This window comes from Psittacula echo (genome assembly GCF_963264785.1).
Source record: "Psittacula echo genome assembly, chromosome: 7".
Taxonomy (NCBI): Eukaryota; Metazoa; Chordata; class Aves; order Psittaciformes; family Psittacidae; genus Psittacula; species Psittacula echo.
In genome coordinates, this window is record NC_137740.1 from 56,865,985 (window position 1) to 56,891,416 (window position 25,432).

At 39.7% G+C, this 25,432-nt stretch overlaps 1 protein-coding gene across 3 annotated transcripts in view; it reads left to right on the forward strand.

Annotated features, from left to right (window-relative positions):
• Nucleotides 1-2,268: 2,268 nt before the first annotated feature.
• The window catches only part of FNBP1L (formin binding protein 1 like), a 57,980-nt gene continuing 34,816 nt past the window's right edge, over nucleotides 2,269-25,432 (forward strand). For all 3 annotated transcript variants that reach the window (XM_080622567.1, XM_080622566.1, XM_080622568.1), the window contains exon 1: nucleotides 2,269-2,345. In XM_080622567.1, the coding sequence (XP_080478693.1) occupies nucleotides 2,322-2,345 (24 nt within the window). In that variant the 5' untranslated portion in view covers nucleotides 2,269-2,321. The remainder of the gene's footprint in view (nucleotides 2,346-25,432) is intronic.

The following is a 25,432-nucleotide window of genomic DNA, read 5'->3' on the forward strand; positions in this document are numbered from 1 at the left end:
CCAGATCATTGGTGCAAACCTTTGCTAGGACCCAGTAGAATGTAGATTAATGTGGGATTAAAGATTTTGGAAACCCCTGTTTCTAAAATGATATGCAGCAAGTTACAGCATAGGTATTAATTTAAGAGAGCATATAAAATGAGAAATCTTATATGCATATAAAAAGCATATGAAATGAGAAAATTGTTTTAATTTTTCCTCTAATTATGTTTTGAACCAGGTTATCTCGTTATATGATGTGATGATGTTTTTTGAAGAATCATATAATGGTATGTGGTGAACTGGTAGCTTAAGTAAAACATCAACTGCAGCCTACAGCATTTAATGGAAATTATTTTTCCTAATCCTGAAAGGCATGTTCAGTCGAGTGAATTCAAATACATGTTTAGTCATCATTTTTATAATTTATTGATTTCTGCTTCATTACCTGAATCTTCAACATGTGTTCTGCTTGGTGAATATTATCATAGAATCACAGAATGGTTTGGGTTGGAAAGGACCTTAAGATCATCTAGTTCCAACGGCCAGCCACAGGCCAGGGATGACTCTCACTAGACCATGTCCCCCAAGGCTCTGTCCAACCTGGCCTTGAACACCGCCAGGGATGGAGCATTCACAACCTCCCTGGGCAACCCATTCCAGTGCCTCACCACCCTCACAGTAAAGAATTTCTTCCTTATATCCAATCTAAACTTCCCCTGTTTAAGTTTGAACCCGTTACCCCTTGTCCTGTCACTACAGTCCCTGATGAATAGTCCATCCCCAGCATCCTTGTAGGCCCCCTTCAGATACTGGAAGGCTGCTATGAGGTCTCCACGCAGCCTTCTCTTCTCCAGGCTGAACAGCCCCAACTTTCTCAGCCTGTCTCCATATGGGAGGTGCTCCAGTCCCCTGATCATCCTCGTGGCCCTCCTCTGGACTTGTTCCAACAGTTCCATGTCCTTTTTATGTTGAGGACACCAGAACTGCACACAATACTCCAAGTGAGGTCTCACGAGAGCAGAGTAGAGGGGCAGGATCACCTCCTTCGACCTGCTGGTCACGCTCCTTTTGATGCAGCCCAGGTTACGGTTGGCTTTCTGGGCTGCGAGCGCACACTGAAGCTGGCTCATGTTAAGCTTTCTGTCATGCAGGCAGTCTGCAAACTGAGTTGATGTGTCAGAGGTCAATAAAGTGTGCCAAGTATGGAACTTAATCTTCAAACTCTAAAAATTAGGGGTTTATGACCACTGGCTTGCTAAAACATACATGTGGCTACCACAGCATGTGGCACACATTCACTTTGTGGATCCCCACAGAACCCAAGTGCATTTCTCATGTAGTTTAAACATTTCTCTCCAGAAATTACATGGCTGATCTGTGATCTCATCTGCTTATTTTGATATATTCTAATTCCATAATTCTATACCTGTCTAGAAGAACTTGCATTTCCCTTTCATATGGAAAATAGGACTAAATTAAGCGTGATGCAAAGGAACATGACCTGAAAGGTGACTTGGAAATGAAAAAATTAGTGGATTTAAATAATTTTTGTTTCATGGAGACTTAAGAAATCAGTGTTTTCACTGAGGTTTTATTGTAGCCTATAAAAAGGTATTTTAAGTAGGAATGAGGGGGAAAATGTGAGAGGAAAAATTTGGGTGGCTTTGCTTCGTAACAGACACTTTGGTGGAAAAAGTCTTATTTTACGAGGCTTTAACACCCCTCCATTTCTAGTTGGTGAGGAAACTCCCGGTTCTAAACGGTACGATTCGGACAAGCGCTCTATCAAAAATAGTGTATTTTTCGCGGGGTGTCCCCTCCCAACTTCTCAGCTGTGATTTACGAACACACCTGTGGCATTAAAACACAAACGCTTCCGGGTTTGTTTCTCCTCCTGCCACCGTGCCAGGTGTGCAGGGTGGGGGCCTCCCGCCTCTCTCCCGGCTGTGAGTCAGCGTTTCCCTGGGGAGGTCTCGCCGCCGGGCGGGATACAGAGACCCGTGACTCCGCAGCTGCCTTCCCCCCTCGGTAACGGGTAACTGCGCGGCCGCCCTGGACGCGCTGCCCCTCCTCCGCGTCCGTGGGGGCTGCGCGTGGCGCCGCGGCCTCTCCCCCTCCCCTCAGCCGGCCCCGCCCCTCTCCCAGCCTCCTCCGCGGCTCCCCCCCTCCCCGCGCGAGGCGGAGCTGGAGTTGGGAGCGGTGCCGTTCGTCGCCGCCGCCTCTCCCCAGTGACCGAGGACACCGGCGCTGCCCGGCGGGACCCCCTTTCTCCGGACGACGCCCGACGCCTCATTCCCGCTGTCGCCTCTGCTGGAGCCGGCGCTGGCCACGGAGCAGCCATGAGCTGGGGCACGGAGCTGTGGGTGAGTCCCGGCTTGCCTCTCATTGTGTCTGGGATTCGCCGGGGGAGGCGCGGGGCGGAGGAAGCCGAGGCGCTTTGTTCGGCGGCGGCTACCGGGCGGAGGGGGGTGGGGTGTGTGTGTTGGGCCGGGCTGGGGTCGTTCGAACGCAGCGGAGGGAGGTGGCGAGCGCGTTGGGACGGGGAGCGCCTGGGACGGGGAGCGCCTGGTCCAGGGTGCGGGTACGCGCGCGCCGCCATGGCGCTCACCGTGGTGGGGCTGTGGGGAGGGGTACGCGCCGCCTCGTCCTCCGCCCGGTAACGGTCGCAACGGGTCGGGCTCCTTTGTGTGCGCCCCCCGCCCGCTTCTGAGGAGAAAGGAGGAGAAGGGGACGCGCTCGGTGTGAGGCGGACGGGGCCGGGGGGTGGCGTGGGGCGGGGTCCTGGCTCGGGCAGGGGCCGGGCGGTCGTAGCGCTGCTCCTCGGGACTGCTCGGGCGAGTGAAGCGTTTGGAACCGTGCCCCCTAACTGGAAGCAGCCATTGTATAGCTTTGTCTGTAACAGCACTCCAGAACATCGGCTAATCCTGTGTGGTATTGTGGTGTTAGTACGGAGACTTGGCAGCAAGGAGGCAGGCAGTGTCTGTGCGTCTCTGTCCGAGTGGCCTTGGGTCTTTTCTTAAGCCTCAGCTCCGTCTCCTCGGGCTTTTCGGCTTTGCTGAGGGCCGTACAGAAGGGGCTTCTCTCGGGGGGAATCTCCCAGAGGAAGCACAGCGGTGTCTGTGGTGGGATGCTTCGTTTTTTCTATCAGATTTCCTATTGGTGCTGCTGTAACTGAAGCTGACGCTGGTCGTGGGAAAGCTGAAGTGAAAAAAGTAATAGCACCGAGCAGGATATAACGTCCTTCGTTTATATGCTTTTAAGGACTGTGAAGCTCAGACACTTGTGCTCAAGAAACGAATAAACTACAGGAAGCTAAACATTGTAGCTTGAAGTCTGTTCAGGAGCTCCTGGCTGGGACCTAGCGTTATACTTTGTTTTGAAGTTGAATTAAATTCCTTTATCAGGATTTTCTGGTACAGGGCTCTTAGTTTCCAGAGGAGCAAAGATCTGTTCAGCACCGAGACAGCCTGAGTGAGCTGGGGAGTCAAAGGCAGGCTGAGGCATTGCAATCGGACGTTGTAGGTGAGGTGTATGGGGTTGGTTGAGGCAGTGAAGCTCCTGAAGCCATCTGAATAAGTCGTGGCTGGGTATGCAAAATGAAGGTGCAATAGCATTGCAGAAGGTGTGGAGAAGCCCGATTTAAAGGTATTTAAGGGTTTCTTTAGAGTTTTGTGCAGTGCCTCGTAGGATTTGCAGGCATGATTGGAATTCAGGTAATACACACTCGTGAATTACTGACAGCACCGGTGTAACGAAACTGCAACATAGGACCCTGGTAACATTAACAGTGAGGAGTAAGTAAAAGCCATGATTTATCTTTGCAGCCCAAGTATGTCTTTGTACTTCATGCTTGTATATACTTCAGATGAGAGGTAGTAGGTCAGTGGTTTGGAAGAGTGGGGTTTTACGTTTTGGGGGAGCACTGAAATTCCTTCTCTAAGTACTTAAATATGTATCACTTTAGAAAACAGTTTTATCTTACTCATCTCTGCATTTTTGGCAGCCTCTTAATTTTCTTTTCTTTGTTTAGCTTGTAAATAGCAGTCAAGGTTTTGTAGTCTACTGTGTTCGGTTTTTCAAGAAAAAAAGGGTTTATCTTCCTTATGTGCTTAAGAAATAGATAGGAAAAGGTGGATTTTGACCTCAGGCTTGCTTTTAATGACAGGCATTTCATTTACAGTGTCACGGAACTAGCTGAATTTTATCTAGACCTACTATATGCTTGTGGGGTTTTTCCCATTAAGTCCCTAATTATTATGTGTTGGTTTGAAGAAATAATGCCAGAATTTTAAGCTAAAAGTTTTGCTGCAACATTCTTATTTCAGCAAAATTTGTTTTGATATCAGGTGGTATCTGTAACTCTACACTAGTAAGGTACCTTAATACAGAAAATGTTCCGTTTTAAGCTATACAACTAGATTTTGGCAATACAGGTTTTTACATAAATGTGCACCCTTTAAGTGGATTATTTTTAGTCTGTTGAATCTAATCACACTTTCAAAAAATACTAGGGGTATAAAGCAACTTTAGTTGCAAAAATATTTAGTGCTTCTCTTAGCTATTGAAAAAAGTATTGACTGTTTAATTAACAGCTTGTGTTGGTCAGTTAAAGATTATTCTTTTTTTAAACCTGGTGCAAAATGAAATTAATAAGTGGCCTAAATCTAGGTTAAAAACACAAGGAAAACCACTATTTGTGGAGCTTAAAGGAAGGGCTCTGAAGGAATAAATAAACTCGTAGATGGGTTTGTGTTCTACTGCAGTTTTTCCTTCGTGGTTCCCTTTTGCCAACATCAGTGCAGCTTTAGATGGCAGCTGCTGTGGGTTTGCTAATGGCAGGTGGGCACAAGCAACTTATGATGTTAAGAGTCTCCAGCTGCAGAGACCTGTTCTCCACAGGTTTTCTGGAGACCTTGTTGAGCCTAAAGCTCTCCCTCATTAGTGTTTGCAGCTGTGGTCACGAAGTGGATTTTTTCAGGACTAAGGTTGGTATGTAGATGATAAGCTTTTCAGAACATTTGCAAATATGTGTGTAGGTTTTGCTGATTGACTGAGACAAATTCGATGATTTTGTATCGGGGTTAACCCTGCCTGATCAGATTTTATCTTTTCATGCTGATTATTGGTATTTCATGCTGATTGGCAGTTCTGACTTCTTTTTTGCTCCTCAAGTCTTACGCATTTTGTAGTTTCTGATAAGTAGAAAGTGTGTGTGGATGAATTTAGATACAAATAAGGAGGCATAAGAAAAATCAGGAGATTGGGAAAGCAGCTCATGTCTGGTACTTATGTGGTACTTAATTAATGTGTCTGTTCTGGTATTGTGATGATGCATGTGCTAATTAAGTGGTTATATCAGTGTTCAAAAACTGTATAGATGATGCCCTTAGTGACGTGGTTTAGTGGTGGTCTTGGCATTGCTGGGTAATGGTTGGACTTGATGATCTTGAAGGTCTTTTCCAACCTGGTTGGTTCTGTGATCAGGGATATGACAAGGGAAAGGTTTTCTTTGATGGGCCAATACTTGCTACTTCTTCAGATTCTGGAGCTGCTATTTCTGGTTATTTCTGTGGAAGATGTGTTTTTTGTTTTTTTCAAGCAACTATTTCTATAAGTACACCATTATTCTGTGAAGTGGGTGTGCATTGGCCAAAACATGTATGTTTTGAGTAGGCTGAAGGAGATGGAGGGGCTTTGTGCTTTCCAGCAGTGTGTCTTGACTAAGCAGCATGCTCCCTGTTGTGTTTCCTTGGATAACAGTATATGAAACAATGTGAATTAGTAATAGTAAATTAATTGCTGATTCATTTAAGACATTTTGTCACATTTAAAATGTTTCTTTCTACGGTGTTTTCTATGCTGTGTGAAACGTGTTCCTCTTTTATGCCTTTTTTTATCTCAACAAAAAATGTTGATCAATTTTGAAAGTATTATTCCACAAACAGTTTTATGCTCATCAGTGCATTTATCTTTGTGCTTGCTCTGGAGCATATTCCTTATGGTATGTCCGCCGAAAACCGAAGATGCTTCAGTTAACTGCCTTGCATGGTGGTATTCTCATAGTGGTTAGAACAGAGTAGTGAGAACTGGGAAGTTTAATCTTCTGTAATTGAAATCGTATTTTCTGAGAATTTGATGTTGAGTGCTGAATCTTACCTGTAATATTTAGCTTTTTCCTAGGCAATATTTGTAAAGGAAATCTGGTGAAAGGGGGCACATAAGCACAAAGTTGCATGGCTGCATTTCATCGGTAATAGGAAGATTGTTTATTTAGATACACTTCTCAGAGTTTTTGCCTTTTTTAATACTTTTTTTTTCGAGTGCAGCATGCTTGTGTTCACCTCATGAGCAGTAAGAGTCTACACATTGGAGTCCTGGGCAGACTTGCATATTTGCTTTATAAGGTGCCCCATCTGACTTATGTCAAACTATGCAGCAATATCTGAGGCAAGAATAAATGAATGGAACTAAAATTGGGGTTTTTTTAGTAAATGTAAATATTTAGAAAGAAAAATGATGGATTATGATATGATAAAGAATTACTCAGTGTGAACATCTGTTCAGTGTGTATGTTTCTGTACATCTGGAGTTCTTTCTGTGAGGGGTGTAGAGTGTACAAATAACATTAGCATAGAATATTTAATGGAATGTGTCTGGTTATTGTTGTCTTGGGGTTTTGTGCAGTTAAATCAAATATGTAGTGCTTTTGCTTTGATGCTAAAGGCTCACTGAGCTCTGGATACTGGCGGATGGTCGATAATGAAGTTCTTGGCTTAATGAGTGGAGAGAAGTAAAAGTCCATGTGATTGGCACTCTGAAGTAGCTTCCTTGGAAATTGATGAAAGAGTTTGTGCTGTCTCTAAAAAAATCAGGAAGGGTGTTCTTCAACTTTTGATGCTTGTTGTGTCTTTCAAACCTGTGTGAACCCCTTAATAGTAGTTGGCAGAAAGAGAGTTTGAGTACTGTGTCAGAACAGTTTCAGTCTGTAGAACCAGTCTAGCCATCTGTTCCTCACCTCTTGATAAATATTTAAAGCAGAAATTTTGCTGAGGGCTTTTGTGCTAAGATTTTATGATTAAAGAAAGAAAGGCTACGGAAGATTTAACGATACTATTGTTGTGAGATCCTTGGGGCCAAAGCACGCCATCTTTTATAATTAAGAAACCGCTGGCACTGTAGAATACTATTTTAGAAATGGACTAGAGAAAGATCAAAGTGCATGTGGTGATGTGCTCTTTTTAATCTTCGCTTAAACAAATTTCATTCTGTGCCTAAACCCAAGTTTCATTTTCAAAAATATGAAATAATTTTCAGTTGCATCAGTAGTTTTTCCAAAAGCTGTTAAGAATTCTTTTATGCTTTCAATGCCTGTTTCAGACATTGTTTCCTTCTTGGTTTAAAATCAGATACCTTCTTTCTGTGGAAGAAGGTAAATTGTGTGGTGGTGAAGTCTAATCTTTAAAGTTGCCAAGTTTAATTATATGGAAAACATCCACAGAATGTTAATATGAAAAAGGTGACTTCAAAAAGTACTTAAGTAATATGTAGCATATTTCTCTTTTAATGATTTCTTGTATTTTTGCTCACCAGAGGAGAAAATTTGGTTTTCTTTTTCAGCTAAATTAAGGTGTTTTTTCAAAGCAGTTTGAAAACAAGGTTTCTACATCTTAAACAGAATACTGCCTTTAGCATTATTAATGCTAGTAAATTGGTTTTGGTTTATAACAGTTAAAAAATAATTGAAAGTTGTTTGAAATATCAAACCATATTCTATGTGGAAGTTCTCTGCTTTTGAATCTTAATCTTCATAAACTTCCAGTGTGCTGACATATATTGTGTTAAAGGTGGTATTCTGTTTAATATAGAATCATAGAATAGTTTGGGTTGGAAAGGACCTTAAGATCATCTAGTTCCAGTGGCTAGCCACAGGCCGGGGATGACTCTCACTAGACCATGTCCCCCAAGGCTCTGTCCAACCTGGCCTTGAACACCGCCAGGGATGGAGCACTCACAGCCTCCCTGGGCAACCCATTCCAGTGCCTCACCACCCTCACAGTAAAGAATTTCTTCCTTATATCCAATCTAAACTTCCCCTGTTTAAGTTTGAACCCGTTACCCCTTGTCCTGTCACTACAGTCCCTGATGAAGAGTCCCTCCCTAGCATCCTTGTAGCCCCCCTTCGGATACTGGAAGGCAGCTATGAGGTCTCCACGCAGCCTTCTCTTCTCCAGGCTGAACAGCCCCAACTTTCTCAGCCTGTCTCCATATGGGAGGTGCTCCAGTCCCCTGATCATCCTCGTGGCCCTCCTCTGGACTTGTTCCAACAGTTCCATGTCCTTTTTATGTTGAGGACACCAGAACTGCACACAATACTCCAAGTGAGGTCTTTTGAGAGCAGAATAGAGGGGCAGGATCACCTCCTTCGACCTGCTGGTCACGCTTCTCTTGATGCAGCCCAGGATACGGTTGGCTTTCTGGGCTGCGAGCGCACACTGAAGCTGGCTCATGTTCATTTTCTCATCAACCAACACCCCCAAGTCCTTCTCTGCAGGGCTGCTCTGAATCTCTTCTCTGCCCAACCTGTAGCCGTGCCTGGGATTGCTCCGGCCCAGGTGTAGGACCTTGTACTTGGCATGGTTAAACTTCATCAGGTTGGCATCAGCCCACCTCACAAGCGTGTCGAGGTCCCTCTGGATGGAATCCCTTCCCTCCGGCGTATCAACCGAACCACATAGCTTGGTGTCATCGGCAAACTTGCTGAGGGTGCACTCAATCCCACTGTCCATGTCACCGACAAAGATGTTGAACAAGACTGGTCCCAACACCGATCCCTGAGGGACACCACTTGTTACCGGTCTCCAGCCAGACACTGAGCCATTGACCACAACTCTTTGCATGTGACCATCCAGCTATTTCTTTATCCACTGAGTGGTCCACCCATCAAATATATAGATGTTTGTGAGATGAAACCTGGATGATTTTTTCCCCAGATTTGTCCTTCAGCTTAACCTGAAGATTGTAAGTGGTACTCTATATGGATTCTCTTTTTATTCATTTGTATTGCTGTTGTGGTCTGCAGATGTGTGCAAGGAATGTGTCTTGTGGCTGCAGGATGAAATCACAGCCTTTCCAGATGCATGGGGTAGCCACACATTTTCTCTGTCATGGGTAGATACTGGGTAAAATGCTTAACCTCTGTGAGGTTGCAGTCTTTTACAAGGAGCATTGTGCTGCTTATCTCATCCTTCTGAAGACCTTTGAGATTTCCAAATAGAGAGTTACGTAAGGATCAAATTCTCGCTTATTGGATGTGTAGTTACTTCAGGCTCCAGAATGAAAACAATTGTGTTGAGTTTTTAGTTAGAAATTGTGTTTGTCTGTATTTTTCCAGCAATTGTCTAGTTCATAAACATCTGACCTTTTTACTGATATTTCCAGGAAGGGGTGAGTCATTGTCTTGAGACTTTTATCAGCGTGGGTTTGATGTTGAACATAATTTAAGAATGCACACATGTTTGTGCCCTTGAGTATCTGTTTAGAAAGCATTTATTCAGTTTTGAAAACTTTATCACCTGATATCAATGAAAATGGTATCTGTTTTTATTTATGGCCCCACACATGTATGTACTTGGAAATGTATATGCTCTTCAGGAGAATTTGTACGTTCGTGGGACTTTGCTAATCTGGAAATGTTGAACACTGGAAAAATATGTATGTTATTTTAAAAATATATGTACTATCCTTACTTTTAATCCAAAATCTGAGAGTTGCCTACATCCAGATTCTAAATGCTACAGATGGCAGTTTGATTTCCTGGGTGAGAATAGCAGGAGGCTGTTTGAGATTGTGAGATCTCTTAGCTCAACCAAGCAGAGATTTCTTTAAAGAGTGTATCTGTCAAAATAATGATCTTTTGAATTGGCAAATCCATCAGAAGTTGTGATGGAGAAAAGCATGAGTAGAGAAAAGTCTGTTGCCAATGTGTTCAGGTTTCTGTTCTTGGCAAAGGGGATCCAAGTGAGTATGATTTGTGCTTTCAACAGTCTGCAAGTAAATGCTGGAAGACAAAAGGTTTGTGTTAATGCTCATGCAGAGTTGTCACTAATGCTGCAGACCTGCTCAAATATGTCTGAAACTGTCCAAAAGTTAATTTGTGTAGTTAGATTAGTTCTTATACTGGGTTGATCTAGATGAGACCCTCTATTATTAATACAGTATTTAAATACCTAAGTCCTTACATTTGCAAAGCAGTTTCTTAGCATGCTTGGTAAAACCAGTAATTGACTAATACAGAGGTTTGGGACTTTGTTTTTTTGCAAAGGAAGGGAAATTCTCTAACACATTTGAAATGTGATTTTTGTTGTTCATCTCATATGTGTGCATACTTTTTCAGCAACTTGAATTCTTTTTGGTAGAAAAAATTCCCCAAAGTCCTGATATGTTCAGCTTTTTCCTTGTGTTGGTGAACAAATTGTTCAGTGGAAGCTGAAATTCCAATCAGTTTGTTTCATTTTGCCTCTAGTGAATTTACGTACCCCAGTCCCTTCTGCTCTCTTGGCAGAGTTAGGAGGTTTGTCTTCAGATGCATGTCAGTGCTTCAGCTGGATGTGAGGAGAAGGGGAAAAAAAGTATTATACTAATGAAAACCTTCTGGTTTTCATTAGAATGTGGACCCTCTACACTGACTTTGTTTATGGAATTCTCTGCAGTAACTTTGTTAGTCTGAGTTGCTGGTTTTTCTCCATTACAAGTTCTATTCTAAGAGGAGATGGGCAGCAGTATTGTATTTCCTGATAGGTGACAAGAACAAGAAAAGGCTTGGTTTCAAGTGTTCTTACTTTTCTGTTAAGTTTGATCATATTGGAATTTGAAATAGCTACATGTGAGATTAACACCTTTTTCTTGATTTTTTTTTTTGTTTGTTTGTTTGTTTTGTTTTCCTTTAGTCAGGACTCTGCTTCTGCTTTGTCATTTAGAAAAAAAAAGAGGGCGTTAGGCTGCTTGAAGTGCTTTCTGACATCGTGGTTTGTGTGTTCATACATAGTTTTGTTACTTTTTACATCTTTCAAAGGAGAAGTGCAGTCTTAGAGTAAGCTAAAAAGGTAACATTGCAAGACCTGAATTTTTCTTGGCCTTTACTGTTGACCTCTTGTGTGGTCTTGTGCAAGTAAATTTAATTCTTATCTCTTAGTTGACTTGTAAAATTGGATTAAGGTTTGTGGCTTTTTTTTAGATCAAATCAATATTGTAATAATACCTGCATTTTCAGCATACTTCAACATTCTTTAATGTGTAAGTAGAAAGCAATATAATGTTAGAAGCAAAACACAAAAAGCAACAAATTCTAGTAACTTGTCCTGAATCTCTTTGATCAGACTGTCTGCTTGAAATAACTATTGAGAACCCATTCAAGTGAAGTTTAAAATTTGCTGTGTATTCACAAGAATGTTTGCTGTTTTATCATGGTATCTATTTGTAATGCTTATGCTTAGCAAGTATTTGTTCAGGAGGCAGGTACTGTACAAATCACTTCTCATCGGCTGGTACGCAAGAAATACCCTACAACATACTTTTTTGTAGTTCCTTATTAAGTAAACAGTGTATTTTCAGCATTGTGTAATGAAATGGCACCCACTTGATCTGAGTTGGAAGTGTTACTTAAGCACTGAAAAAATTCTCAAATATGACAGCAATTGCACTGGGGAGTTGAGAGGCAGCCTTACTTCTGGCATGCTTGGGGAACCAGATGTGAGTGAAGGTGATGAACATGGGTGTGCCTTCTGGATCTTTATTAGCTTAGTATATACTTCGGAAGGACAACATTTGATTGCCGGATCTCCTGATGGCTGCCCACCCTGAGTGCATGTGAAAGCCTCACTTTGTAAATTCTGATGTGCAGAGAGAGGGAGGTTTCTTTGTGCTGCTTGTACACTGTTTTCACCCAAAATGCTTGATTCCTTTCAAAGAAGTTAAATAATATTTTACTTTTCTAATAATGTTTTCAAATAAGCGTTTGCTGTAGGTAACATAGGGTTTTCTTGTGGCTGTGAGTATGAGCACAATTGATACGTGTGAAACCAGTATCTGTGCTATGACACAGTTGGCTTTCTCTGCAGCAGAGGAATGTTCTGGTAAGGGAAATTGTAATGTTTCAAAGGCCCAACACTTCTCTTTTTCTTTTTTCCCCTTCCCCCTCCCCCAGTGGTAAGTTGTTCCTGGTTTTGCTATCTGTTATGACTTCTAATTGCCCTGCTGTTTTCCACCCTATTTATATGAAGTCAGTCACAATTAGAGGGATATTTAGGGTATTTGACATCTGTAATCAATAGTTGGAATGTATTTTATGTCTGCGTTTTAGTGCCTAGAACCATTAGTTACATAGTGGGCTTGTGTTGTGCTGCTTTCTACATGATCACAGAGTATAGAGACCATCCCTAGTTCGGATAATTTTCAGTTCCAGCAGGTGATGGGTCATTTACTGATCATGTGAAATGCAAGAGTTGTGCAAACTGCAGTATTGTTCAACATGACAGGCAGGGATCTCCACTGCAGCATCTTACCTGTTTACTTTGGTAACCTTGCAAGTCAGGGGTAGCAATGGGGTAGACCTTTATTGTGTTTGCAGGGGATCAGTACATGAGCATCCTAAGAGAATGAAGAAAATCGTTGTTGAAATGTATGAGGGAATGTTGGAGTCTCAGAAAGAGCAAACAGTAATCCTTTGGTATAATGAGGTAATAGAGCTGTAATCAGCCAGCAGTGCCCTTGAAAGTGAGATTAAGAAGCTAATGTTTGATGCGAGAGAGAAGGATGCAAAGAGACAGGCCGAGATAACACCCAAGAGATGTATGCAGGTGAAATAATCTCTCAATACCAGAGAAAAGGATGTTGCTGTAATTGAGAAATGAGATGGGAATGGATAAATATTGCAGCTACTGGAATGGTTAGAAAGAGCTTGCATTTCAAAAAACCTTATGTAGGAACTGTTAAGAAGTCTTAATACAGAACATGGATTTGAGATATGGGAAACAAGTCAAATGCTCCTGTAAAGGAAAAGTTAAAGGTTAAGACCCTAGTTTATAAAGATACAAATCAATGAAGTGTAGTAGCTGACAAGAGGTGATGCACATTTGTCTGCATTTTAATGAAACATGTTTTATCGTATCTTTTATCTGAAAACGGGTTCAAATTTGTGATTATTAAATGGAAAACTGTATGAAGGTCCATCAAAAAATTTGTTCTGAAGTGTCAAGTATAGGTTCCCTCATCCCCCTTAGTTCTACTTTTATTTAGAACCTAATAGTGCAGATACTTATTTATATATTTAAATGTACCAATATTTGTTCATTTTATGAACAGAGGTCTAACAGGATCAGCTAAACTAATTTATGTGCTTGGGTGTAAGTACTGCATGCCAGCTACTTTTCAGATCAGGTTTTTTTAAGAGAGGGGGCAGTTGCAAAGCTGTGTGCAGGTACTAATGTGTTCTTCAAGGTAATCTTACAGGACAGCCTGTTACTTGTCACTCTGCCTAGCCTCTCCAGTGTGTTTCTGTGGTAAAATGTGCAGTATATGCAGAGCTCCCACTTTGCATCTAAGGTTCCTGGTTCTACCTGTAGATGGTAGTTGCTGCCCTGCATTATTTAAATCAGAAAAATTACTGATGTAATTTTTGAAAGAAAATACTATTTTCTTTAATTATTTAATGGTATTTTTCAAGTTTATGAGCTTTGCTATAAAGCAGGATTTAATGGAACAGGGGATTTAGATTAGTACTTGGATCTATGGATGGTGCAAATTTCACTAAAGTGCATTAAAATTTATCTCAGTTAAAATTTTTATCGTAACTGGGCTTTATTATCTGGGAAATTTGCTAAATAGTAGATGATGACATTTGAGATCTGTGCAATGTGGTCAGGAAGGAGTTAGAAATTTGTTTGGATGTGGGGAAGAAAAGGATGAACTTGAGTTAAAAGGTTCTTCAGCATGTTGTAATAAAATGGGAAAAACCAGACTGGAGTATCTGGTTAGGCCTCATATCTAGAAGAGAGCATGTTTAAAAGAGGAAAAATTAGTTTCTTGAAAGTAAATAGTAATTTATCAAGAAAGTCCAAATGCCTGGGATTTTTGTACTTCGTAAGTAACGGGAGGGGAATGTAGACTTTACAGTTCCATGAAATTTCAATAGAAATGTTGCCATGTGAGGCAAGCCAGGCAGTTTTGTCAAGTGTCCTGACTCTGCATGATACTCAAATATTTACTCCTGTAGCAAGAGGTGTGGTGGTCTGATTAAGTCTTTAGGTTGAGACTAAGGAAATAGGGGCTGTGGGTTGTTTGTTTTGGTTTAGTTTGATTGCTCCTTTGTTTTGTAGAAGCTGTGAGGCCTTTTCTCATTCCTGCTGAAGTATTGCATTCATAGGACTTAGATTTTTTTCAACCTATCTCCCTGAGTTTGAGGCCTTGTTAATATTAGATTTTCGTGGGTTTTTTTCCTGGTTGATCTTTCTCTAATAACAAGAGAAAATTCTTTCTAAAATGGCTTTTTGAGAAACATTTTTACTTTAACACTGGTGCTAGGGAGTGTAATGATTATCTCTTTCCAGGACCACTGTTGCTGTTCTGTGGGTTCTAGCTTAGCACTTGAGAGATACCAGTATGGTTCCCTTAGTTTCAGCTTTATCTTCTGCATTCCTGAGAGGGAAATAGTAAACTAGAAGTAGTGTGTAACTAGTAAGTTTTTACTGGAAGAAACATCCCATCAGTGGATTGGAATCGGACTCTTACAAACCCAGGAACTGTCTCTGATTGTTAAAACTTCAGTAGATGCAGATAAAACCAGTGACAGGCTTAAGTGTGCTGGTGGCTTTTGTGCTTGGATGGCTTAGCACTCAGTGACTTTGAGTTGATTTGGTTCTGAGGGGATGTCCTTCAGTTTCACTGACATTTCAATAGTTGAAGTGAAGTAATTTTCTCTAGAGGTTTAAAACCAAGTCTTAAAGATGAGATGCCAGTGGTATTTATATGCTTAGTGATTTTTACATTTCTCCCTGTTCTCTCTGGTTTATATTGCAAGGCTGTAATTGTGGGCTTGACATAATTTGTGTAAAATGCCTTGCAGTTTTTAAGAAACTGTGCAGTCAGCTGAAGGTGATAGTACTGAATGACCAGCATTCATGCTTTTTTCAGTAATGAGTTACAATGGAATAAAGCTGTTGTTTCATCTTTATGTAGGCCTTTGGTGGGAAAACTGCTTTTAATTTATCTGTTCTGGATGCTGGGAAACAGTGAATTTCTAACACAGACCTTACATGTAAGTGTTTCTCATATTGATAGACTGTAGTGCTTTTTACTTAGCATTTCAAACTTATTGTAAGTGTATCATCAGATGTCTTCACAAAGTCAAAACTGAAGCTCGTGGCTTTCATGACTTTCTTTGTTAGGTCATTGGAAAAGAGGCTTATGTTTTTGCTGACTAGTGTTCATATGTGGGAAGAAGATCATGTTGCTATATCCCTGTTAAACTGACAGTTAGGATGTTGCCTGTGATACTTCTAGGGCTGGTACCAGTTACTGTTACGAAGACAGCATTACTCTTCAAAATGATGTTTTTTCCTATCCTTTCTTAGGTTGTTTATTCCTCTTAATTAATACAATGTACCCTTGAAGTTGTTAATGATTTCATTGCATGTAAAAGTGACATTTTGGTCATTGACTTCACTGTATGTCTGTTGTGGAATACTTTCTCTTTGTTCTGGTTATATGTTTTGTTTGGTAAACACTGAGGAATGAGTGATGTGTTATTTTCAAAGTTCTGTAAATTTTTGTCTTGGTGTGGGTCATGATGAAATACAAAGGAAAGACCAAACACTTGCAGGCTTCATCTGTTCTAAAGCAATCTATGTAAAGCTATGCTTCATATGGTGTAAAGGATTGGTTGTTCATTAAGGTGGTGAGTTTTAAAGCATTTCTTCAAGAGCACTTCACAGATTTTTCATATATTTCCAGTTGATGTCAGTGATGTGGAAGTAGCACAGTGTGTACTTTAACTTCATAGCAAAAAATGTGTTTTTTTGAGATGTTACTGTATTTGGTAGAAAGCTGATGAGGGGTCTTGAAAAATGTAAATAAAAATGTATATTTCTGTTATAAGTAAAGGGTTTGAGGCTTTGCTTGAAGTTGCATCCTTTATCTTTCAATGTTCTCTGCCACTCAAAAAGCTAATGCAATAGTAAGTTTACATCAGGGAACAGCACCCTAACATTCATTTTTTTGCTGTGAGATTCTGCTTTTCTTTTTCCTGAAAACAGTTTTTTATCTTCATTTGCTAGAAATGCCTAACAATTGACTTGCTCCATTTTTAGTTTGTTTAGACTATCTTATTGTGTTATTTTTATTCATAATCTTCTATCTCTTTGTAGTTACAATTTATTCAGTTGCTTCAACATAATTTGTTTCTATCTTCTGCTTAATATGAACTTCAATTTTATGAAGAAAGTAGAAGAATCAAGAGCATAGCAAACGAACAGTGAAACTAACTAGTTATCTAAAGTTATTTGTAAGGAGGTCTTTTGGAGGTGTACAGTATTCTTTCTGATGTGTGCATTTTTCTTCTTGGCTTTGTATGAGCTGTGGTTTATCATCTCTACTATATGGTATAAAATGTCTCCAGCACCTTAAAAAGATGTTACCAAAGGCTTTCATGGTAATATTTCATCAGGCCTTCATAATGAGTGTTAACCATATGAAGAACACTTTTCAGTAGCTGTCATTGCTTTAGGTTTTTTGGGTGGAAACAATGATAGTATGTTTTATATAGTGCTTAAATGCACAATTCATGAGTTTACCTTCTGGCTATAAACCCTAAGGATGGTATATAAAAAGACATTTCCATTTCTAATATTAGCTCATATAGAAGGTGGTGCAGCTCATCCAGTTACATTCATCTGGTGGGAGACAATTTACTGTTTCAGCTGGGTGTAGTTGATCTGAATTACATTTGGAATGGTGTTATGCTACATGAATATTGGGAATCCTAAGTCACATCTTGAGAAAAATACCTTTATTCAGTATTTTATCCATGATTTTGTTTGCCTGATTTTGCCTCAGTATTTTTGTGCCAGTTGTGTGTTTATTGATGTTGCAGCCCATCACAACATCATTAAATATTCAGTGTTCTGCTGTAGTTACTGTGAGTCTGCTTGTTTCCATTTGAGTTCTTTACCTCTTACATCTGTTCTATTGCAAAGAAAGTGCTATTATTAGTTTACATGTTACAATTGACAGTTGTAAAGATTGATAGAGTTGTTTCTAAGATGGATTCAGAAATCAGATGACTACACACATGTGGTGTATTATGTTTTCTCTCCAGTTGTTGAAATGGGGAAAAATGTTTTACAGTATGGTGGAAAACATTTTAATTAACATTTTAGTTTATAGATGGGTTTGGAATCCCTGATGTGAGATGTTTGCAATACTCACGAACAGCAAAGTTCTGTATCAATCAAAACATTTCATGAAGGCATAGTTAAAAGTACAGTTATTAAGATATTAGTACATTGTATCACAGCATGATTTTAAGCTGCAAGTAGAACAAATGAAACTGATGATTGTGACAACCATAAAGATGGATGCTGAGAGCCATAGCAGTTTAGAGTGTTAAATTATTGTAAAATTGCTCTCTTGATACCAGTGATTGCCCATATGAACTGGATGATACATTGGACTGAGTGAGCGATCTGGTTGGTGGAGTGCTAGAGATGAAAGTATTTATTATGGGTTTGTGCTGTTATGTAATCTTGAGAGGCATAAATATGTTAGATTGCTTGTATGTAACAACAAGAAAAAAACTTCAGTTTTACAATCTGGTGCGTATTTTTAATTGTAGCAGGTTGATATCAAATCAATATTTCCAGCTTCATGGGCTAGTAAAAAATGTGCAAGTATTAATGCTGGGTGCATCTCACATGAGTTCGTTCCTGCATATATATAGATATAAAAATATATATATAAAATAATTTGGGAGCTGAGTTTTTAACAAATGCAGTAAAAAGAAGTCCAACATAACTTTCAGACTTGAGAATAAAATTTCTTACAGTATAGTCTTTGCACTTTAAGAAATGCTATGTATTAGTCACATTCATTTAAATGACTTGGGCTAAAGTCAAAATACATTTTTATAGTGAGCTTTTGAATGTTTTGAAGTATTTAGTATTTGTCTGAGTTATGGGGACAAAAATTACAAATAAAAATTACTTAAGACAGTGTTCTCCTCCATCCATTGCAGGGATGATCTGTAGTTGTCTTTGAACTCTTTTCTTGAGATTTTCTTGCTTCCTTCCCAAATCATAGAATCACAGACTGGTTTGGTTTGGAAAGGTACCTTAAGATTATCCAGTTCCAACCCCACTACCATGGGCTGAGATGCCTCACACTAGAGCATGTTGCCCAAGGCTCTGTCCATCCTGTCCTTGAACACTGCCAGAGATGGAGCATTTGCCACTTCTTTGTGCAACCTGTTCCAGGGCCTCACCACTTTCACAGGGAAGAACTTCTTCCTTATATCTAACCCAAACTTCCCCTGTTTCAGTTTAAAGCCATTGCCCCTTGTCCTATTGCTTCAGAAAAAATGGGTGGCTGTGGAGTGTCTTTAATTTCCCGTTGTATGCTAAAGATGCATTGCATTCAGGTACTGGCGCAGATAAGAAAATGACGAATTAAATTTTATTTTGGTTTTCTTTATTTTCTTTCTAGAAGCTAGGCATGGTTTTACATATTGATGTGAAATAAAAAGAGATACTTAGAGAAAAGGCACTTGGGTTATTTTTTCTACTACAAAATCTTAATTTTTTTTTTTTTTTTTTTTAATTTCAAAATCGGTCCTGGTTTTTATTTCAAATTGGCATTTGTTAATCAGTAACTTGAAAATGGTTTTGCTAGGTTAAAACTGTGAAGGCTCCCCAGATACGAAACATTGAATTTCAGTGTTGTTTTTATCAAGTTCATAATGTTAAAAACAAAGTTGGAACTCCCTTATACAATAAGGTTGTTTCAGATTTGTAGTCAACTGTCCTGGGTTCAGCAGTAGCAGTCAGTTTTTCTCCTTCTTAGTAGCTGTTGCAGCACTGTGTTTTTGACTTTTGGCCTGGGAACAGAGCTGATAACACCGATGTTTAGACTGACCAAGGACTTTGAGTCTCATGCTCTGCCAGGGAGGAGGGGAAGCTGGGAGGAAGCAGGGACAGGACACCTGACCCAAACTAGCCAAAGAGGTATTCCATACCACAGCATGTCATGCCCAGAATGTAGAACTGAGAGTTCCCGGATGGGCTAGATACTGCGGGGTGGGGGCGAGGTACCGGTTGGTGAGCGGTTGTATTCTCTTCCTTGTTATTTCCTTTATCATTATTACTATTAGTGGTAGCAGTAGTGATTTGTGTTACACCTTAGTTATTAAACTGTTCTTATCTCAACCCGTGGGAGTTGCATTCTTTTGATTCTCCTCCCTGTCCCTCCAGAAGTGGAGGGAAGAAAGGTGGGGGGGGGAAGTGGACTGCGTGGTTCTGATTTACGGCCTGGGCTTAAACCACGACATCAACATAAGACAAGACAGAACAGTTTTATTCAGTGTAAGAGAAATGTTTTTGTGATTATTTAATGTTCTATTCAATATTTGAGGCTGTTTATCAGAATTTATTTAGCATTTTATGACAATTCCTAGAATATTGATTATTTACTGAGCTTTATCACTTATTGTTTAATATTTTACTGGTTTAATTCCCTGAGGACTTAGTGAAATGAGTACTTAGTAAAGACATGAGTAGCACTTCATGTTGAAGAAGGAAATTACAAATAGTTACGTTTTTCATATAGGACATAAAGAATGTGATGTGGAATGACATAAGATGCAGGAGAGGTTCCATGTATTTACGTGTGAAAAATACTGCTCTGCTTTCTTCTATTTACAGGGCAATGTGTAGTGAGGAGTGTTAGTTTTAAAGGGTTCTTTGGTTAGAACTGGATTTTGGAAGAGAAGTACTGTGATTTGTAGTGAGTTGCTATGTTGATCTGCAATTTAATTTTAAACTACATCTCCAGTATAATGTTGAGTGGGGTTTTTTTCTCTTGCTCTTTATTATTTCTGGTATTTAAGTGTGAATACCCGTGTATTTTTGTTAGTTTAGTTAGGAAGGAAGTAGTTGTAAAAGGTAGACTGTTGCTGAAGTACCTTTTAATTTCTACACTGGCTGTTTGGCTCTCAAAAAGAAATGCATCTCTTCAAAAAGAAACAGATGCAGTCTGGTGTCAGCCTTGCCAGATGTGAGACTGCCATTCCATGATTACCTCTGTCCTGAATGTGAGTACTATTTGTCTTCAGAAATACTTGCACTGATTATGCTATAGATTTGCTTGCTTTTGCTATTGAGCTCCTACAGTGGTGTGGAATATATTTATGGAGCCCATTGTCTTTTTAATGCTGATGTAATTGCTATGCTGGGTTACAGAAACAGTATGAAATTGAGCTGATTTGTGTTTGGCCTTTGTATATGTTTTGTAAAGAATGTGAAATGTAGGTATGACAATTTAAAAGTGTGGTGCATGTATTTTTCAGTACACTGAGGTTTGTACTCAACTTTTGTATATGGGACTTCAATGTCCAAATATGCTCTAATAGGGATTTTTGACCATTTTAAAAATTTAACTTTTCTAATGGGAGTGCATATGCTTATGATTAGATTACATTATTCTGATTGTTTCCCTTGTAATTTAAGGTATTTGGGAGCCTTGTTAACCTGGAAGGGGAACAGTATGTGTTTGTATTATTTGATCTTGCAAAGAAAGTACATTTCTACTAGAATTAAAAAAGATTTATGAAGAATGTTAATGCTATTCTTACACTACAGGTTATGATTCTGAATTCTCTTGTGAAATATGAGGACTTTACTGTATATTTCTGGGCTCATACCTTAAAAACTCTGAGATAAACTGATAACGCTACAGAATTGTGTTACATTCTAATGTTAGCTGAATCACAAAACCTTGAAAAATTCCATTTTTTTGAAGATGCCAGTAGTAACATCTGGTTTCAGTTTAAATTTTTTTTATTCATTGATGTTAGTTACTATGAATTTTGCTTTAAAAACAATGAGTGCAGTAGATACTGTTGCGAACAGAGTGATTTTTGTGTGTTTGGTTGTTGGGCTTTTTTTTTGTTTGTGGGTCTGGGGCTTTCTTGATCCCATTGTCCATCCCATCCCCTACCCCCATGTGTTACCTTTATCTGAAATAACATTCCAAAGAAATCCCTAATTTACTGCCATGCTAATTTCCTGCTAAGTATATGGATCTGGTTTTATAATCAAGTTAGAAAAGTATTTACTGTTTCTTCACAGGATATTTCTGATGGGAAAAAGACGTGGATTGAATGTTTTTTCTCTTGAACACTAAAATATTCACAATTGATAGTGAAAGGGAAGTAGGACTTTTTACAGGAAAATCCCATCATCTATTGAGGGGATGAAAACAAACAACATATGTTGAATCAGTTAACGGATGAGCCTTCCAGTTCTGTAACTGTTTACCCAACTGTTTACCCCTGTGACCTCTGATCCTCTGAAGTATTGAGCAGTGTCTGCTCTCATTTGAAGGGAAGTGAGTGTGCTCAGAACTATGGTATGAATTCTATTCATATTTGCAGCCTTTCCTAAACAAAAAAGGCTAATGCTTTAGTTCAGTAAAATTGAAGAGCTGATCAGAATACTTGTGTACAGGTACCTTGCTCTGAGTGATTTAGAAGAGCAAAAAGAACTGGTAATAGCACCTGGAAATTCCTTCTCATGTTCCAGTTGCATTCGTGGTGTGCCCCTACATGAGGAATAGAGAGAGGAGTTGAAACTGTTTATCAGAGCTATGCAAAATAAGGAGTTTCTGTCTGGATATCTGCATCTATGTCTAAAGGTAGAAGTTTGATGATTATCAGAGGATCCAATATGTGCTACTTCACCAGCAAGTTCTTGTAGGTTTACTGCATATTGCAGTTGCACCTATTATGAGAAGTGAGCTAAAAGTTAACACCAGGCTATGTTTGTTTTATTCCTAATGCCAGGCTGTGTTTGTTTTATTCCTGAGCTATAGGTTTTATTTTATGATTTTGTAGTTTACTCCTGTTAACTGTTTAGAAATAGTGCTCTGAAATGTATTTTGTTTGAGCTTAATATTTTTGGATTCTGTATGGATGTTTTTATGTGATGCTTGTCCTAATTGTTAGAATTACAAACAGTACAATTCAACCTATACCAAACAGGTTTTTTCTTTCTACTTATTCCACTGGGAGAAAAATTAAATATGCATCTTTAAATATGAAACACACCAAAGTGACCTGTCTGCATGGGATTTGTACACCCCTGTTGTTAACCACTTCACTGTTTTTTAAGTCAGTTAAAAAGGGTATCCTCAGAACAGTCTACTTTATAGCTGAGCAGACAAGTACAAGGAAGTGATATTTGGATGACAAGCAAGTTGATACTCCCTTATTTTTCACCTCCCCCAGCTGGCAGAAGGTACTTCCTTATTTTAAATTCGTATCGCTTGCTACCACACTCTTTTTGATGGCTTCAGAGCTGTGATTGTTACAGTTCTGAACTACAGTATATAGTGTAGTTATATGCAAACTAATGTCACATTTCAAGTCTGTAAAACTCACTGAATAAGCGCATTGTAAGCTAGTTTTCATGGTAGTGCAACTGGATGTGCTTGTACAGACACAGTTTGTATAGAGATGTGCATTTACATGTAAGGGATTGAGATGTAACTTGGTAAGAAATGACTGTGTCCTGCAAAGCAGTGAATGCAGGCTTATTGCACCAGAATGAGCAGCAAAGCTGGTGGAACTTGTTTTCTTCTGAATTTGTGATGTAGGGCATCTAGGTGTTCTGTAATAATATTCCATTTGCAAAACGTTTAACTCTCCCCCATCATCTCCTCTGTACCTTGCCCTTGTTATGTTACCTCCAGATTAATAATCTCCTGTTCTCAGGGAACCATTTTGCTTTGTAACATCAATACCATTCCCTTCTTTTCTTGAGCATGCTGTTCCAAGTTCATTCCCTTAGTGTTTGGAGAGGAAAAAAAGCAGTGCATACTGTGCTTGTTAAATGCAATGCCAGACTGGCCAGAACAGAAACTTAACCCCTCTCTGAAGAAGTTGGCAGTAGGTAAGATCTCCTTCTGTTTTTAGAAAACAGATCCTTTAGAATTGGAAAAGAGATTGTTACATATGCAAGGACTGGCAAGTGGCAGAGCAGTTTGCTCATTCAGTCTCCTGTGGATACATTTTTAATAGTACTTTGGAAGTACCTGTAGAGAGGCATTAAGAAGTCTTTAAAGTCTTCGGTAGTTTCAGTGGTGGATTGTTTAGTTATACAGTAAAATATTCATGTTGTCCGTTGAGTGTCAAACCATGTAATGGTCTTTTCTGAGGAACAAAATGATTCTTTACACAATTTTTCAGAAATCAAAACCTTGCCAGATACTTTGTTGCAGATTTTCTGCATGCTGATGTTAGTCATGCAGCTAATGCGCTGGTTTTACACAGGACTGCTTCACGTGAAAGCCTCACAAGGTCATACAGTGAATTCAGTGTTCTGCTGTTTCACTGGCGTGTAACCCCACTGATTTATACTCTGTGTATAAAGTGTTCTCTGAAGGTGGGAATTTTCCCGGGTATTTCTTATAATGAGCAACAGCATCTATGCAATGTACAAGCATTGATACTTTTTTACTGTGATGCTTATCAGACTGAGTGTTGTTTATGGTTACACTTAAGTTTTTCCTAGCTTCTCTTGCAGGTGACATAAGTAAGGTTAAAATCTACTTATGTTTCTGTCTGTTTATTAACACCACACAGTCACTCCCAGAAGTCTCAGGAAGTGCCTGATTTCTGGCTTGGCTATGGTGAAAGTAAGATTTCTTGGTGTTTAGGAGAATGGACACAATTATGTCCTTTGTATTAAGAAGGCAAGTGTAGTGCTGTCTCTGTGTTAAAGTGGCAGCTATTTTAATCCAGTAATACTTGAAAACATTGATTTGTGTTCTGCTGTTGTCTGGACGGAGCTGTTTGAAAACAGCTTGATGTGTGTTAAAGTGGGAATTAAAGTAGAACTAAGTGAAGAATTACTGTTTCAGAATTAAGCTTTGGTTCAAATGCACAGAAGACTCAAATATTTTAAATATCTCTATAAAAAGCGTATGTAGAAAAATACGGCTACTTTTTTTTTTTCTGTTTTGCTCTCCATTAAAAGTTTAATGAGACTAAGGGGCTCTTTGGAAGTTGAGTGAGTGGATTCTGATCCAGTTTTCAAAGTCGGATTTCCTGGTTTATGTTTTATGTATGCTTGTGTTTTACAAATGGGTGTACGGTTCATGATACCTGCTTTATATGTGTGTGTATGTTAATGTTTTTCTCAAATAGCTGTGGTACAGAAAACTCTTCTGTTTGCTTGGAACAGAGTATCTTACCTTCATTCTAACTTGTAAGTAAAGATGCTAAAGATGGTATGTACTTACAGTGAACAACCCTGTTCATTGACAAGCACAACATGAAAAGCCTGTGATGGGTAACATAGAGGAAGGATGCCTGTAACTGTGTTCTGGCTACTATGCACTGTGCTGGTAGAACTTCCTGAGGAGGAGGAGATGGTGCATTTAGAAAACAGCCTTCCCTGTGGGGTGAGGCAGGGCTGAGCCTGTGTCGTGGTTTAAGCCAGTCGGCAAGTCAACCATGCAGTTTGTATTCCCCCCTCTCCTGGAGGGATGGGGAGGAGAATCGAAAGAATTTAACTCCCACGGGTTGAGATAAGAACAGTCCAGTAACTAAGGTATAACACAAATCACTGCTGCTACCACCAATAATAATAATGAGAAGAGAAATAACAAGGGAAGAGAATAGGATACCACCCACCGAACGAGCCTGACTGAGGAGAGGATGCCCTTCCGGGTAACTCCCAGTTACATCCCTGGGCATGACATGCTGTGGTATGGAATACCTCTTTGGCTAGTTTGGGTCAGGTGTCCTATCCCTGCTTCCTCCCGGCTTCCCCTCCTCCCTGGCAGAGCGTGAGACTCAAAAAGTCCTTGGTCAGAGTAAACATTCTGACCAGCAACTGAAAACTGGTTTTATCAGTACTGTCCCCAGGCCGAAAATCAAAAACACAGCGCTGCACCAGCTACTAAGAAGGAGAAAAAGTGACTGCTTCTGCTGAACCCAGGACAGCCTGCCACGGGAAGGCAGAGCAGGAGCCCCCTGAGAAAAACAGAAAGCAGACCCATAGGTAAAGTTGCACAGAATTGAATTTCTCTTTACTGAATGCATCCTGATACAGTGAGGTGAATACACTGAGTTCATATGAACATACCCATCTATTAACTGAAGAATTATGAGAGTGATTCATAAACT